At 39.7% G+C, this 13,946-nt stretch overlaps 4 protein-coding genes across 4 annotated transcripts; all 4 read left to right on the top strand.

The window, feature by feature from the left end:
- Nucleotides 1-301: 301 nt before the first annotated feature.
- Nucleotides 302-1,111, top strand: LOC146234076 (gamma-crystallin M3-like). Its single transcript, XM_084688754.1, has 3 exons — nucleotides 302-334; nucleotides 494-736; nucleotides 821-1,111. The coding sequence occupies exons 1-3, from the start codon at nucleotides 302-304 to the stop codon at nucleotides 1,109-1,111; spliced, it is 567 nt and encodes a 188-aa protein (XP_084544880.1).
- Nucleotides 1,112-5,033: 3,922 nt separating this feature from the next.
- LOC146234075 (gamma-crystallin M3-like) lies at nucleotides 5,034-5,806 on the top strand. The gene is made up of 3 exons (XM_084688756.1): nucleotides 5,034-5,063; nucleotides 5,151-5,393; nucleotides 5,531-5,806. The coding sequence occupies exons 1-3, from the start codon at nucleotides 5,034-5,036 to the stop codon at nucleotides 5,804-5,806; spliced, it is 549 nt and encodes a 182-aa protein (XP_084544882.1).
- A 1,209-nt stretch (nucleotides 5,807-7,015) lies between these two features.
- On the top strand, nucleotides 7,016-7,894 carry LOC146234074 (gamma-crystallin M3-like). The gene is made up of 3 exons (XM_084688763.1): nucleotides 7,016-7,027; nucleotides 7,273-7,515; nucleotides 7,619-7,894. Exons 1-3 carry the CDS (start codon nucleotides 7,016-7,018, stop codon nucleotides 7,892-7,894), a joined length of 531 nt encoding a protein of 176 aa, XP_084544889.1.
- A 2,015-nt stretch (nucleotides 7,895-9,909) lies between these two features.
- LOC146234073 (gamma-crystallin M3-like) lies at nucleotides 9,910-10,762 on the top strand. Its single transcript, XM_084688758.1, has 3 exons — nucleotides 9,910-9,924; nucleotides 10,067-10,306; nucleotides 10,484-10,762. Exons 1-3 carry the CDS (start codon nucleotides 9,910-9,912, stop codon nucleotides 10,760-10,762), a joined length of 534 nt encoding a protein of 177 aa, XP_084544884.1.
- Nucleotides 10,763-13,946: the final 3,184 nt, after the last annotated feature.

The following is a 13,946-nucleotide window of genomic DNA, read 5'->3' as shown; positions in this document are numbered from 1 at the left end:
ATGAGGAACATGAAGAGATGACCATTTCAAGTGGATTATTATTTATAGTAAACAGTTGCTCTACAATTCTCTAATTAGATAACTTTGTTGAAAAGCACCAGCTTTTCAAAAACCTGAGGAGAGCAGTCCGCAGCACATCTGTCCATAACCTGACCCCTCAATAGGCCTCTACCGCATTTTGCTGACTCAGATTTTTACACAATGGGGACACAGATTCTTTAGATTTTGACAGGTATAAAAAGAAAGGGTTAAACCAGGTAGGGAGCCAGTTTAGGAGCTTTAGCGGTAACAGTGAACCAAAATGACCACTTCTGGCCAGAACATGAAGAGCAAGGTAATTGTCAAAGTTACACATATTTTAAATATCATAGAATGTAATATAAACAACTTAGAACAAAACTAGAACACTAAACTAATGTTGGCTAGTGTTAATGTTCGAAATTGAGTAAGGTTCTGCTATTAGTTAAGGAATATTCATTCTATTCAATTTCAGATCATCTTCTATGAGAACAGGAATTTCCAAGGCCGCTCCTATGAGTGCAGCAATGACTGTTCTGACATGTCCACCTACTTGAGTCGCTGCCACTCCTGCAGGGTGGAAAGTGGCTGCTTCATGATCTACGATCGCCCCAACTACATGGGAAACCAGCACTTCATGAGGAGGGGAGAGTACTCTGACTACATGCGTATGATGGGAATGAGCGACTGCATCAGGTCTTGCCGCATGATCCCTATGGTAAGCTTAAAAAGGTTGTTTTATAATATAAACCTTGATAGATGGGACACAGATCATTTTTTTAATGATTCAAATATTCTACAGCACAAAGGGTCCTACAAGATGAGGATCCACGAGAGGGAGAACTTTGGAGGCCAGATGATGGAGCTGATGGATGAATGTGACTCCATCATGAATCGTCACCATATGTCTGACTGCCAGTCCTGCAACGTCATGGAGGGCCACTGGCTGATGTACGAGCATCCCTACTACAGAGGCAGGCAGATGTACATGAGGCCTGGAGAGTACAAGAGCTTCAGAGAGATGGGCATGGGCATGGGAATGGGAGGCATGAGGTTCATGAGCATGAGGCCAATTATGGGCTCTTATTATTAAATAAAGCAGAGAACTCTGAATAAAATCAGTACTCTCCATTAAATGTCTCTGTGTATATTGTAGAAACTGAATATGTATATTGCCCATCCCAACCCCTGTAATGTAAAGCATACAGTTTGCTTTTATTGTGAGAATGACTGGATAAAACCCAGGTCATCCTTATCTGAATTAATAGAAAATTACATAATTGCAGACCAAAGGTAACATCTGCACTGAAAGTCTGAAAATCACCAGAGGTTAGTTCCAAACACACCAAATACTGCAATCCTGTCCGGTTGTTTACTTGACTTGCTTCCATCATTACTATTGTGGCGGGGTGCTTCCGACTACGCCACTCTCACGAATGGGGTGAGACCTTCAGTCGAGAATACAGTAATTTAAGGCTAGGTTCCCTATACGTCCTGTCCAATCAAATGAACCGTAACAGAGGCGGTGGTATAAAAAATATACAAAGTTTTATTTTACACACAACGGTAAAATAAAACGGTATTCATGATAGACATAATAAAAATAATTCACGGCAAGCCAACACGACCAAAGCAAACGAGGTAAGCACATCAAACCACTCCTCAAACAAAACAACTTGAAAACAAAACAAACTAATGTAGGAAAAACAATGAGGTACTAGTAGAAGATACATGTATTAGTAATACAATAGCAGCAGTATTTACAATTTAATAATTTACGATCAAAACATACCGACTGCTGTTGCGTTTAGACCGCGCAACTCACTTGATCACCGTCAAGATCCCGCTGAATCCTTGGAACTGATGCCTAAAGCATTAGTTTACCAAAACAGCAAACAATTGCCTTAAGTACTACTCCTACTTAAACTATCGCGGGCCTCATTAAGGAATGAGCGCCAGCTGTGAGTTACCTAGCTCCTGGGTCCTAGAGCTACCCGGTTACACTATCAAGGAAAATGTTACTTTGAAATCTTAAATGGTTTGTAATTTCACTGATGAGCCAAAACATTATGACCACTCACGCTGAAGTGAATCACATGTATTATCTCCAAATAAGGGCACATGTCAAGTTCTGGGTACAATAGATGGTAAGGGAACAACCAGTTCTCGCAGTCATCGTGTTGGAGGCAGAAGAAATGGGCAGGAGTAAAGACACAAGGGACTTTGACATGGGCCAAATTGTTAAGGCCAGATGACTGGGCCAAATCATCTCTGAAACAGCAAGGCTTGTGGGGTGTATGCAGTCAGCAGTGGTGGGTAGCCACAGACAGTGGTCGGAGGAGGGGCAAAACACAAATCCATGACAGGGTGTTGGGCGTCCAAGGCTCATTGGTGCGCTAGAACAACAAAGGCTATCTCGTCTGGTCCAAACTGACAGAAGATCTACTGTGGCACAAGTCACAGAAAATATTCATGATGATTACGGAAGGAAAGGAAAATGGAATGAATTGCAACCTGCTGTGTGCAGAGCTGCATGGCCACAGATCGGTCAGAGTGCCAATAGTGACCCTGTCCACCGTTGAAAACACTAACATTGGGCACACGATCAATGGTCCATTTTCTTTTACATCATGTGAATGGCCATGTACATGTACACCATTAACCTGGGGAAGTGATGGCATCCGGGTGCACTGAGTGAAGATGATAAGCCTGTGGAGGGAGTGTGATGCACTGGGCAATGTTTTGTTGGGAAACCCTGGGTTCGGCCACTCATGTGCCATTCATGAGTCAGTTTGACATGTGCCACCTACCTAAACATTGTTGCAGACCATGTAGACCTCTTCATGACATGCTGGATTGACAAGTCCAATACATGGCAGCTAGACCTCAGAACATTCAGGACTTGAAAAATGTTTATGTTATGGGTACCATAGGGAGTCAGGTGGCTGAGCGGTTAGGGAATCGGGCTAGTAATCAGAATCGCCAGTTCGATTCCCGGCTGTGCCAAAATGACGTTGTGTCCTTGGGCAAGGCATTTCACCCTGCTTGCCTCGGGGGGAATGTCTTTGTACTTAGTGTAAATTGCTCTGGATAGGAGCGTCTGCTAAATGACTAAATGTAAATGTACCAGATACCACTAGACACCTTCAGGGGTCTTGTAGAAGCCATGCCTTGGTGGGTCGGCCCTGTTGTTACGGCACAGAGAGGACCAGCCACAATTGAGATGTTTTGGCACATCAGTATATAATTCTATGGCTCTGGTGTGCACCAATGATTGTTCAGTCCCAGCAGTGCAGATACGGTCATGGAAAAGGTTGAGAAACCATGTTATCAACTTAACAACTGAAACTATTTTGGTGAGTAACCGACAATTAGAAATGCGGTGTATTAGTAACGTTTGTTGCTACAACTGACAACAGCTCTCCGACCACAGGTATCTAGCGACTGAAACTGTATTTCCCTCTAAAATACAGCATATTCCATTTAAATTAATATACATATATACTGTATATGTATACAATAGGGCCACAACAAAATAAAATAAAGAAAAAAGAATACCATAACATTTTAAGACACAACCTTAGACTGTGGCTCGAGATAGCGCAAAGACTGTGGCTTATGTGTTTTGGATTCCCTTAAAGACTACAGGCCTGTGTTTTTGCTGAGTTACATTTTTATTTATATTGGGAAACCACAAAGACTGTGGATTGAGATATCTCAAAGACTGTGGCCTGTGTTCAGAAGGGTTTTATTACTTTTATTACTTGTATTGTTGTTATTATTGATTTTATGTAAAGCACCTTGAGCTGCAATTCTTGTATGAAATGTGCTATATAAATAAAGTCATTATTATCATTATTATTATTATTATTATCAATCCTCTTTCAGGGCCTTAGCACTTGGAACTATGCTATTGGTTTTCACAACACCACTCCAACGGGTATGGGTGAGAGGCCCTTGGGTGAAGTTAATGTTAGGTTCCCTGCACGCGTCCTGTCCAACTAAATGAACTTAGGCAGAGGCAGTGGTATCACAATTATGCACAGAACATTTATTGAATACACAATATAAAAGGGCATACAAATAGACAACACCTAATAGGCAGTTGTTTGCCTGAAATAAGTTGTCCTGGCATCTCGCAACAACTTGTGGGATATCAGATGCCTTCTCAATAAAAGGGGCGAATCAAGAACACATCCAGGCATTGTAGGCATTCTTGGTGACTTGGGTTCTTTGGATTGTAACCGTAGTCGGGCCATAAAAGGTCAAATGAGTTCGCGAAAACACAAGAACGGAAAAACAGCCAAGCTTCCTGGGTCCTAAAGCTACCCGGCTACATTGTAATGAACTACTCTATTGAACTAGTATGCATTATGAACCTGTTTGCCTTCCTGTGATTTTATTTGGCATAAAAAAATATATATTTATTGACATTTGCAATATTTTGATTATAACTTACTATGACTTATACACTATTAACAAAATACATCTGGATAAAAAAGATTCAAAATAGCCATCAATGGTAAACATGAGATTACCTGAAAATGGATTAAAATCAGAGATTAAGCAATTACATAGTTACTCATTTCATGTAAAAATATTATCAACTTGGATAGAATAATGCTAAGAACTATGTGAATTGGTTAGATGGAATGATGTACAAGTACTACCACACCCACAGTAACATGCATTCCCCATAATACAATACTGCGCAACACCCATGTACAGTATACAACGTTGTCTATGTCCTGTGTATCCCTTTGTTGAGGCTTTATTTTACATAAGCCATTGAAGAAAAGTCTGAAATCTTCAAATGACCCGGTCATGTGGAAATATGACCATGGTACTTCAGCTTGCTATACAGTAGGCTTCCATAGTGTGTTGCTGGGTCAGGGCTTTTCACAATGCAGTGGTCGCTGATTCTTTAGGATTGGTCAGGTATAAAAGTTAGAGGTAAAGCAAATAGGACAGCAGTGCAGCAGTAGCAGCAGCAGCAACAGCAGTAATTCAGTAAAATGACCACCACTAGCATGAATATGGGAAGGGTAAGCATTATTGTGAAACTCCCCTTTTTAAAATGTACATAGTTGAATGAATCCTGAAAAGATATTCACATTCTTTATTTGTTTTAGGTCATCTTCTACGAGGACAGAAACTTCCAGGGTCGCTCCTATGAGTGCATGAGCGACTGCCCTGACATGTCCTCCTACCTGAGCCGCTGCCACTCCTGCAGGGTGGAGAGTGGCTGCTTCATGGTCTATGATCGCCCCAACTACATGGGAAACCAGTACTTCATAAGGAGGGGAGAATACTCTGACTATCAGCGCATGATGGGAATGATGGATGGTGTTAGGTCTTGCCGCATGATCCCCATGGTAGGAGGAAAGAAAAATGACAACAATCACATACAAAATAGCCTCATTGCAACAGTTAACACAAAATGTGTATTTTTCTCCTTTGGACCAGAGGAACTTGACGAAATTAAGAATTATGTTTCCATTCTATCTAACAGCACAGAGGCTCATTCAGGATGAGGATCTACGAGAGGGAAAACTTCGGAGGCCAGATGCACGAGCTGATGGACGACTGTGACAACATCATGGATCGTCACCGCATGTCTGACTGCCAGTCCTGCAACGTCATGGATGGTCACTGGCTGATGTATGAACAGCCAAACTACAGAGGCAGGATGATGTACATGAGGCCTGGAGAGTACAGGAGCTTCAGAGAGATGGGCATGGGCAATATGAGGTTCATGAGCATGAGACGCATCATGGATATGTGCTAGATATCTTCGTTTGAAAATAAAAATGTGATTTACAATGTAAAAGGTTGGAGAGTGCTTTATTATGGGTTCTTTTTCTTCATTGTTTGTATACATCTCTCAAGGCATAGTTATTTATCCTCACAATTAGTAGTATAACCTAATTTCCTTATCATCATTGGTTACATTTAAAATAATCAAGGTATAAATCTAATAATAATCCATAGTATTGACAACAAATGTCTTGCTAAAAGTATTATTGTAAACATTGTTACAAATTGTATTAATTCAAAACACATCAAATATCACAAATTTAAGGGCACGTGAGAAAAAGCTCTCAAATTCCCTCAATTAACATACTGTAATTCTGTAAAGCCTGTAAAATATGTAATGGTAAACAGGACAATGATTTAACTTGTAACGGGTGTAAGCTTGCCCAAAGTCATTACTGTCAATCTACCTAATAACACCAAATAATTACAAAATGCTAGCAGGACTTATTTTACATGAGCAAGTTTTGGGAAAAACTCCCATGTGTAATTCATGTAACAGTTTTATAATTGCAAAAATAACTGCTATCTTCAACAATGTAAATTACATTGTTGTAGATTGGTTAATAATTGATAATGCTACATTTTGTTAACTCTATCACATAATTCTGAAAGTTTTAAGCCTTTGTTAACTGGGCTTCAAACTGACAAAACTGATAAAACATCCGTATGTAAAGTATTTTAGGTTTGGGACGTTAGTGGAAGAATAATACCAAATAAGATTCAAAACTCAATACCCTTGCTAACATTTAATGAAAATGTTAAATACATGTTCATTCATACAAAGTACATGTTTATTCATACATATCAGATACATCATTATGATATGTTTATTTTCATTGTGGTTAAATATGTTAATACAACAAAATACTGTTACAACTATCGTAACAAAAAAGCAATTTCTGATACAATATGCTCATAAAATAACATACAACTCATTATTTTGGCAAGGATGTTTAAGAAACATTTAACTTGTCTCTATGGCAGAACATTCTCATATCTTCCCTCATGAAACAGTACATAATAACCTTTTCCCATCTGCACTGACAAAAAGCGAGATCAAACATTGCATGCAGCTGACTCATGACAGTCCTACAATGGAACTATTCTTTAGATGTCACATCAGGTATAAAATAGGCTGCGGACCAGCATACAGAATCGCATTGTTCAATTCACTTTAACCATGCAAGGAAAGGTACATTTTTTAAATCGTATTAGCATAATATACTGTAAAAGAGTCTTATGATCTGATAACAATAATATTTTGTTCAATAATGCAGACTTTCAGTAATGTTGTCTAGGAATGCCTGAAAACTCCTAGTTTTAAACCTTTAGTTTTGGGCACTGTAACCTCCTGAAACAGATTGAAATGCATTGTGTGAAGACTATTTTCCTGGCATGCACTCCACTTAGCATTGGCTGATAGAGCATGTTTCTCAGATCATCTTCTACGAGGACAAGAACTTCCAGGGTCGCTCCTATGAGACCAGCAACGACTGCCCTGACATGTCCTCCTACCTGAGTCGCTGCCACTCCTGCAGGGTGGAGAGTGGTTCCTTCATGGTCTACGACCGCCCCAACTACATGGGAAACCAGTACTTTGTGAGGAGGGGAAAGTACTCTGACTACATGCGTACGATGGGATTCCACGACTGCATCAGATCCAGCCGTGCCATCCCAATGGTAAGAATAGTAGAATAGAATGGTAAGAGACACCTCTCACAATATTATATATAATATCTTTAACGTATCCTAATGGAGGCCACGTGCATTATTCTGTCAACAGCATCAGGGATCCTACAGGATGAGGATCTATGAAAAGGAGAACTTTGAAGGCCAGATGGTAGAGCTGATGAACGACTGTGGCTCCATTCAGGACTATTACCGGATGCAGGACTGCCAGTCCTGCAACGTGATAGATGGTCACTGGCTGATGTATGGTCAGCCCCACTACAGAGGCAGGATGATGTACCTGAGGCCTGGAGAGTACAAGAACCTCAAGGAGATGGGATACAGTGGATTGAGGTTCAGCTCCATCAGAAGAATCACAGATGCCTGCTAAATCTGAAGGCTCAATTGATTTTTGTTAATTAAAAAAATGTAATACTTTTTTTTTTAATTCAACATGAGGTCTTCATAGTTTTGCACCACTGGGGTTTAAATGGTGTGCTTGGGGTTGATGATGTACTCTTTCACCCACAATAATAACTTATACACTAAATACAGTACAACCAGGTAACATATCCAATACATTTGGGGGGCAAACTTATGAACATGCAATTCCCAGAAAAAAGAACATAAAACATACAATTCTGACAAAACTAAACTTTGCTCAGCCACTTCTGCATACCTCCTAAATCATGGTTTAAAATCTGTCCAGAGTTAGTCTAACGAATACTATGGCTTTGACCCTAAACTGGTATTTATATAAAATATATGAAAACAAATGAGCCTCAGACGCAACTTTCTTGAATGAAAAATCGCTATTAGTAGTACGTGTACTGACTTGGTGTTTCCTATCTTGGCCAACACACTTTTGAAAAACAGATTAGAGACAGATCAGAGAAACCAGGAAGCCCTTCCTGATAAAATGAAGGTTGCATCCTGACATGCAGAGTAGTAAACATGTGACAAAATATACAAATAATTGTAAGTTTTTTCCACACTATCTTCAAGTCCTACAGCCGTTGTGTAAAGTTAATCCATTTCAGTTATTCAGGTTTGTGTCCATGTGTCTTGGGAATTTCTTAAATGCCAAGGACATTTTTCAGTCATAACAATTGCGGAGGAGATTTTCTAAGAACTGCATGTTTTGTTTAAGTTGACAGGGTTAGGGCTGTGTAGGGGAAAAAAACACCTTGAAGTGAGTTATTTGTTAATATCTTTTTAAAATAATAATAAAAGTATTTTATATTACATTTAATTGTAATGGAAATCCAATGTAATTTCCAATGAAACCCAATGCATTTCCAATACATTGGATTGCATAAGCATCCATCAATTCCGAGACTAGGGTTTTCCCTCCAGAATACCGGGTGTCCTCTGTCTCGTGTGTGGCCGAACCAGGCAAGTGAGATGCCCCTGCTGGGTACATGCATAGCAGTCTGTATCCACTTGGTTACATCGCTGCACTGTTAGTCTGATCATCTCATTGTTTAGGTCCAGTCATGTTAGAATAGAAAAGTGTAGAATAGCGTTAAGGAGAATTGGGCAGATGATTGTAGAGAGGGTGGTCCTATGTAGGCCGTCATATTGAAATTCAGATTTGATGTCACCTGTGAACGCAAGCTGGGGAATCAGCTGGGTGTGGTGTGTTCTTCTCTGCACAGCCGCCTGTCATCACCAGGGTGGATGATATTGAGCCCTGAGCAAAGAGAAAGTGTGACATTTTGTCCTCTGCAGTCAAACACACTTCATTGGTCCCAATGGAGAGAATGAAACATTCCGGACAGGAAGTTTACATACACACAGGAAGTCATTCTGGACAGCTACTGCCCTCTAGCAGGCGAGGATTGTGCATTCATTTGGGGGGTGCATACATTTGCATCTCAGATAAGCCTTATTTGTATCCATCTTTCACATAATGTAATCAAATAGCAAAATCTAATTTTTGTCATTGACTCCTGGAAAGTATTTTTGGGGTTAGGTTTCTGGCATTTGTCCTTACATTTGGTTTTAACCATTTAGATTTTTTAGAATATTCAAAGCAGTTACAGTTTTAGCTATTTCTAAGTGTAAGATGTTGACTGCTCAAAGTCATTATAAAACAACCTTGAACATTACTTATTACTTATCACAACTTTATTTATTTGTCTGAAAAGTCTAGATGCCAACATATCGTTATTCTAAAACTAAAACAATAGAAATGGGCCCCTCCTCTCAAATGCAAACAGGCGCAAAAAATCTCCCATTAAATGTGACTTTGAATGTACAGTACAGTGGGGCCTCTGTGCTATGTTGCTCTGTCAGGAGTTTTGACAATAGGGACATGTATTCTTTGGATGTAGGCTCTGGTATAAAAGAGACTGGTGGACATACAGAAAACTGTACAACCCTGAGACCAAATTGACAGTAACAATGACTATGGGCAAGGTGTGGACCTCATTATGCATTATTTAATGACACTTAAGCCTGCATTAGCAGACATGGGTTGAAAACAGACAATGAACTGTACCATATTGTAATTGCAATGGCATGTTGGGGTGAATTAATTTAAATGTGTTTATGTTTTTAGATCATCTTCTACGAGGACAGGAACTTCCAGGGTCGCTCCTATGAGGCCAGCAGCGACTGCCCTGACATGTCCTCCTACCTGAGCCGCTGCCACTCCTGCAGGGTGGAGAGTGGCTGCTTCATGGTCTATGATCGCCCCAACTACATGGGAAACCAGTACTTTGTGAGGAGGGGAGAGTACTCTGACTATCAGCGTATGGGCATGAGCGATTGCATCAGGTCCAGCCGCATGATTCCCATGGTAAATAAATCTTACTTGACCATTTTCAATCCAAAGGCTACAGCAATATTTCACAGTTATCAAATTACTATTGTGAGCAGTTTTATTTAGGTAGTAAAGTGTTAAAGTTACTAATTGACATAACTTTGGAAAGTATGGTTTACCATTCTGGGCATCTCTCCTACATCCATTTTACAGCATAGAGGAAACTACAGGATGAGGATCTACGAGAGGGAGAACTTCGGAGGCCAGATGCACGAGCTGATGGACGACTGTGATAACATGATGGATCGTTACCGCATGTCTGACTGCCAGTCCTGCAACGTCATGGATGGCCACTGGCTGATGTATGAACAGCCCCACTACAGAGGCAGGCAGATGTACATGAGGCCTGGAGAGTACAAGAGCTTCAGAGACATGGGCATGAGCAACATGAAGTTCCAGAGCATGAGGCGTATCATGGATTCCTCTTATTAGAGCTCCAATGTATGAACATGAGAGTTGTAATAAATAAATAATCATCTATCTATCATCTAAAGGTATCTTTGTTTTTTCATCTGAGGTTATGAGAAATGCAGGTGTGGCAATTAACAAAAACCTGTGAAGATTTACAAGCAGAGCTGTGGTTTTGAAATGTAATTTGTAAAACCATTAGACAGTCACCAGAGACTCATTTCTGCTTGCAAGTCACTGCAAATCAAACCAGGTGGGGGCAGCATCACTTAAGTTTGAATGGATCTTGAGTTTAGGGCAAGTAGAGGATGTAAAATAATTATGTGAAGTCTACTCTGCAAATATTATAAAATGTCATTCTTATATTAAGTTAGTTCCACTTTACTGATCTGGCACTTGGTTTAGTTTTTCATATAAATATGCTAATCATGACAATAGGAAGTATACAAGTTTGTGCTATTTTTACTCGCATAATGATCTAAAATACAGCTTCAAATAAGATTTATAACTTTTTTTTATAAAACGTTTTATGTGTGAGCAATATTCATAAAGATGATTAGGTATCACTTCTTTTGTTTGGTCCCATTAAATAGTAGGGCTACTTCTTCAATGACCAAGCCTGGCTGCCACCCCAACTTAGCCCCGACCATAAAATCATTTGGTCTGAAGTTGGGTCTGCGGTAGCTTGGTTGGGGAAAAACTATGTCCGAATAGGAGCTGTTCGGACCAATGAAATTGTCAGGGCGGGCTTTATACGATGATGGACAGATGATCAACGGTAACGTAATCAACCACGTCACCAAAGAGCGCTTGGGTTGAATTCGTTTTCAACAAACAACAACGTTGCTCTGATTGGTTGTAGGTCTATCCAATTGATCGAAGAGGTATTTGTTTTACGAGTTCGGTTGAAACACGCCCCATACTCACAGCCCAACGGAGTGTTATCAGACTAATATTCTGACTAGAATAATGAGTATGACAACGTCAGGCTCAATGACCTGAAGAGAGCAGAAAAATAACGACAAAAGTCTGTCACATGACAAGGCAGAACGATCGACCAGGAGCATATCATGCTTGGTTTAGGATCAATTGAGTCAGAAGAATAGCTGGCATGGGTTGATTGGATCTGTTCCAAATCCTGACCATTGAAGCAATATGGAAAGCACGAGGCAGAGGAGTCAAAACTGCAGTTATTGTTTTCGTTGATTTGTTGTTTTCTTTTATTTAAATCAAGCAATGCATAGCAATGTGCATTTTAGAAATAACTGATTATAATTGTGCATGTTCTGACTAACTGTCATGCTGATGTGTCAATCCACTGTTACTATCATGAATAATCTTCTGAGGATGAGACAGAACCACTCCTATGGTATGGTCATAAAAGCAGGTCAATCTATTACCTTACATGTTGGGTTTACTTTGATAAAAATGTGTACAGAATGCCAGGAGTTAATCTTTGGAGCGTTTGTATAACAGACAAATTGGCTAATCTGTCTGCTGACATTGGAAACATATCTTTTGTAATTTGGCAGCCAAGCTTTCTTTTCAAAAAGGCTGACATCCAAAGTCAATTGATTAACATGACAATGTTTGTATTGCTAGTGGATATAAAAGGGCAGCCTGGCTAGCCGGGCTAGCATGTGAGGGTTGCAGTGTGACAACATTTAGCTAACACAATGGGGAAGGTGAGGCATGTTGTTTTGCTGGAGGGATCTTTTGTCACGCCACACATTCTTTTATGTAGTCTGCTTGAAAGAACAATAGCACCTGCGAGAGGAACACATAGATGTCTGAGTTTATGAACTGTACAAACTGAATGGGACTGAACATCATACAGTATGCTGTCATTTACTGGGACAATCACAGCTGTTCGAGCCAACAAATGAACCTGTTTATTTTAATCTCTGTAATGTAAGCTTCCGTTTAGGTACATAATTTCCCCTCTGTATACAACACAGTTAAACGCTTCATCACACACAGGGCTGCCTGAAAACAAAGAGCATCAAAAGTAAATCTCTGCACATACTGCATCAATATGTGTTGCAGGCTTCAATCCTCAATCGGACCAAGTCCAAACTGGCTAAATGACAGATTGCTTGAAAAGTTTTAGGGGGAAGACAGAATCCATCCCTGCAGTCCACTTAAGAATAGGCTACCGCAAAGCAAGCTAACAGGACAGTTACTGACCCATATTGAGCATCAACAGCTTCCCTGTGGAAAGAGGGTCAGAGTTCCAGGTTGTAGATATAATAGAAAACAATATTTTGTCCTGTGTATTACGATTATATTTTAAAATAAGTGTTGATTAGAAAAGGACGAGACCAAACATGATTGAATGATGTTTGAATACAGTATGTGCTTGTTGGAACCTTGCTGGGTATTTTACTGACTTTTTTAATCAAAATGTTTGTTGTTTTATGTAAGTAGACGTTGTTCAGTCCCACAAACCAAGTCATAACGTTTGCAACATGCCTCATTTAAATCTGAAAAGCCATTTCCTGCATGACTTCCCAGCTTTCCTGACACTCTAACTTTCCTATCAATTAATAAAGCTTAAAAATACTTATATTCAGATGGAATAAAGTCTTATTGTTCTACTTGGAGTTTACTTGCTGAATAATCACTCTGTATTTATGGAAGATCCTATCACCTCAACACACAATTAACTCACAATATCTCTTAAGCACCTGTCTTGAGATGAACATTATAAAACTAATTTGGGGTGTCTCTATCAAAATCCTTTTTCAAACTAACAGTAGTTCTCAAAATAAGAAGTAAAAGAAGATGAAAAACAGTAGTGCAGCCTGATCGCCTGATTCTGACCACTGGTTTGATTGATGCTGTAGAAGAAAAGGGGATTCCCTGTGTACTTAATCACTCCATTAATAAAGGGATGGACAAAACCATTTTTTCATCAATGCCTATGAAGGACAAAGGGAAAGAAGGGGGAAAATTAATATAGGTATTTCATTGATATTAGTTGATGCTGCAACACTACCTGAAACACTTGGGACATGCATGGTCATGTTATCCGCTGGACTAGTTAGTAAATTCAGTTTATGTGGACCAGATGTTGACTGCCTCTGTTCCAGACTGTGTGTCTACAAGGTATCCAGCAGCTGAAAAGAGGTTGACGTGTTAAATGTTGAAAATGTTCTGTTGAAAAATCAGGAAGCAAAGTAAACTACTTTTTATTGTGCAACTCTAT

This window comes from Hypomesus nipponensis, chromosome 23 (genome assembly GCF_054491055.1).
Source record: "Hypomesus nipponensis isolate SF chromosome 23, ASM5449105v1, whole genome shotgun sequence".
Taxonomy (NCBI): Eukaryota; Metazoa; Chordata; class Actinopteri; order Osmeriformes; family Osmeridae; genus Hypomesus; species Hypomesus nipponensis.
The sequence above is the reverse complement of the archived record's forward strand: the minus strand, read 5'-3'. Positions and strand labels throughout refer to the sequence as shown.

Bases quoted from the DNA above. Each gene is read 5' to 3' on its own strand.
- LOC146234075 (XM_084688756.1), top strand. From the start codon at position 5,034: ATGACCACCACTAGCATGAATATGGGAAGG. The intron at 5,064-5,150 runs GTAAGCATTATT...TATTTGTTTTAG, and splicing joins CTAGCATGAATATGGGAAGG to GTCATCTTCTACGAGGACAG. The intron at 5,394-5,530 runs GTAGGAGGAAAG...TCTATCTAACAG, and splicing joins CTTGCCGCATGATCCCCATG to CACAGAGGCTCATTCAGGAT.
- LOC146234073 (XM_084688758.1), top strand. The intron at 10,307-10,483 runs GTAAATAAATCT...TCCATTTTACAG, and splicing joins CCAGCCGCATGATTCCCATG to CATAGAGGAAACTACAGGAT.
- LOC146234076 (XM_084688754.1), top strand. From the start codon at position 302: ATGACCACTTCTGGCCAGAACATGAAGAGCAAG. The intron at 335-493 runs GTAATTGTCAAA...ATTCAATTTCAG, and splicing joins GCCAGAACATGAAGAGCAAG to ATCATCTTCTATGAGAACAG. The intron at 737-820 runs GTAAGCTTAAAA...AATATTCTACAG, and splicing joins CTTGCCGCATGATCCCTATG to CACAAAGGGTCCTACAAGAT.
- LOC146234074 (XM_084688763.1), top strand. The intron at 7,516-7,618 runs GTAAGAATAGTA...TTCTGTCAACAG, and splicing joins CCAGCCGTGCCATCCCAATG to CATCAGGGATCCTACAGGAT.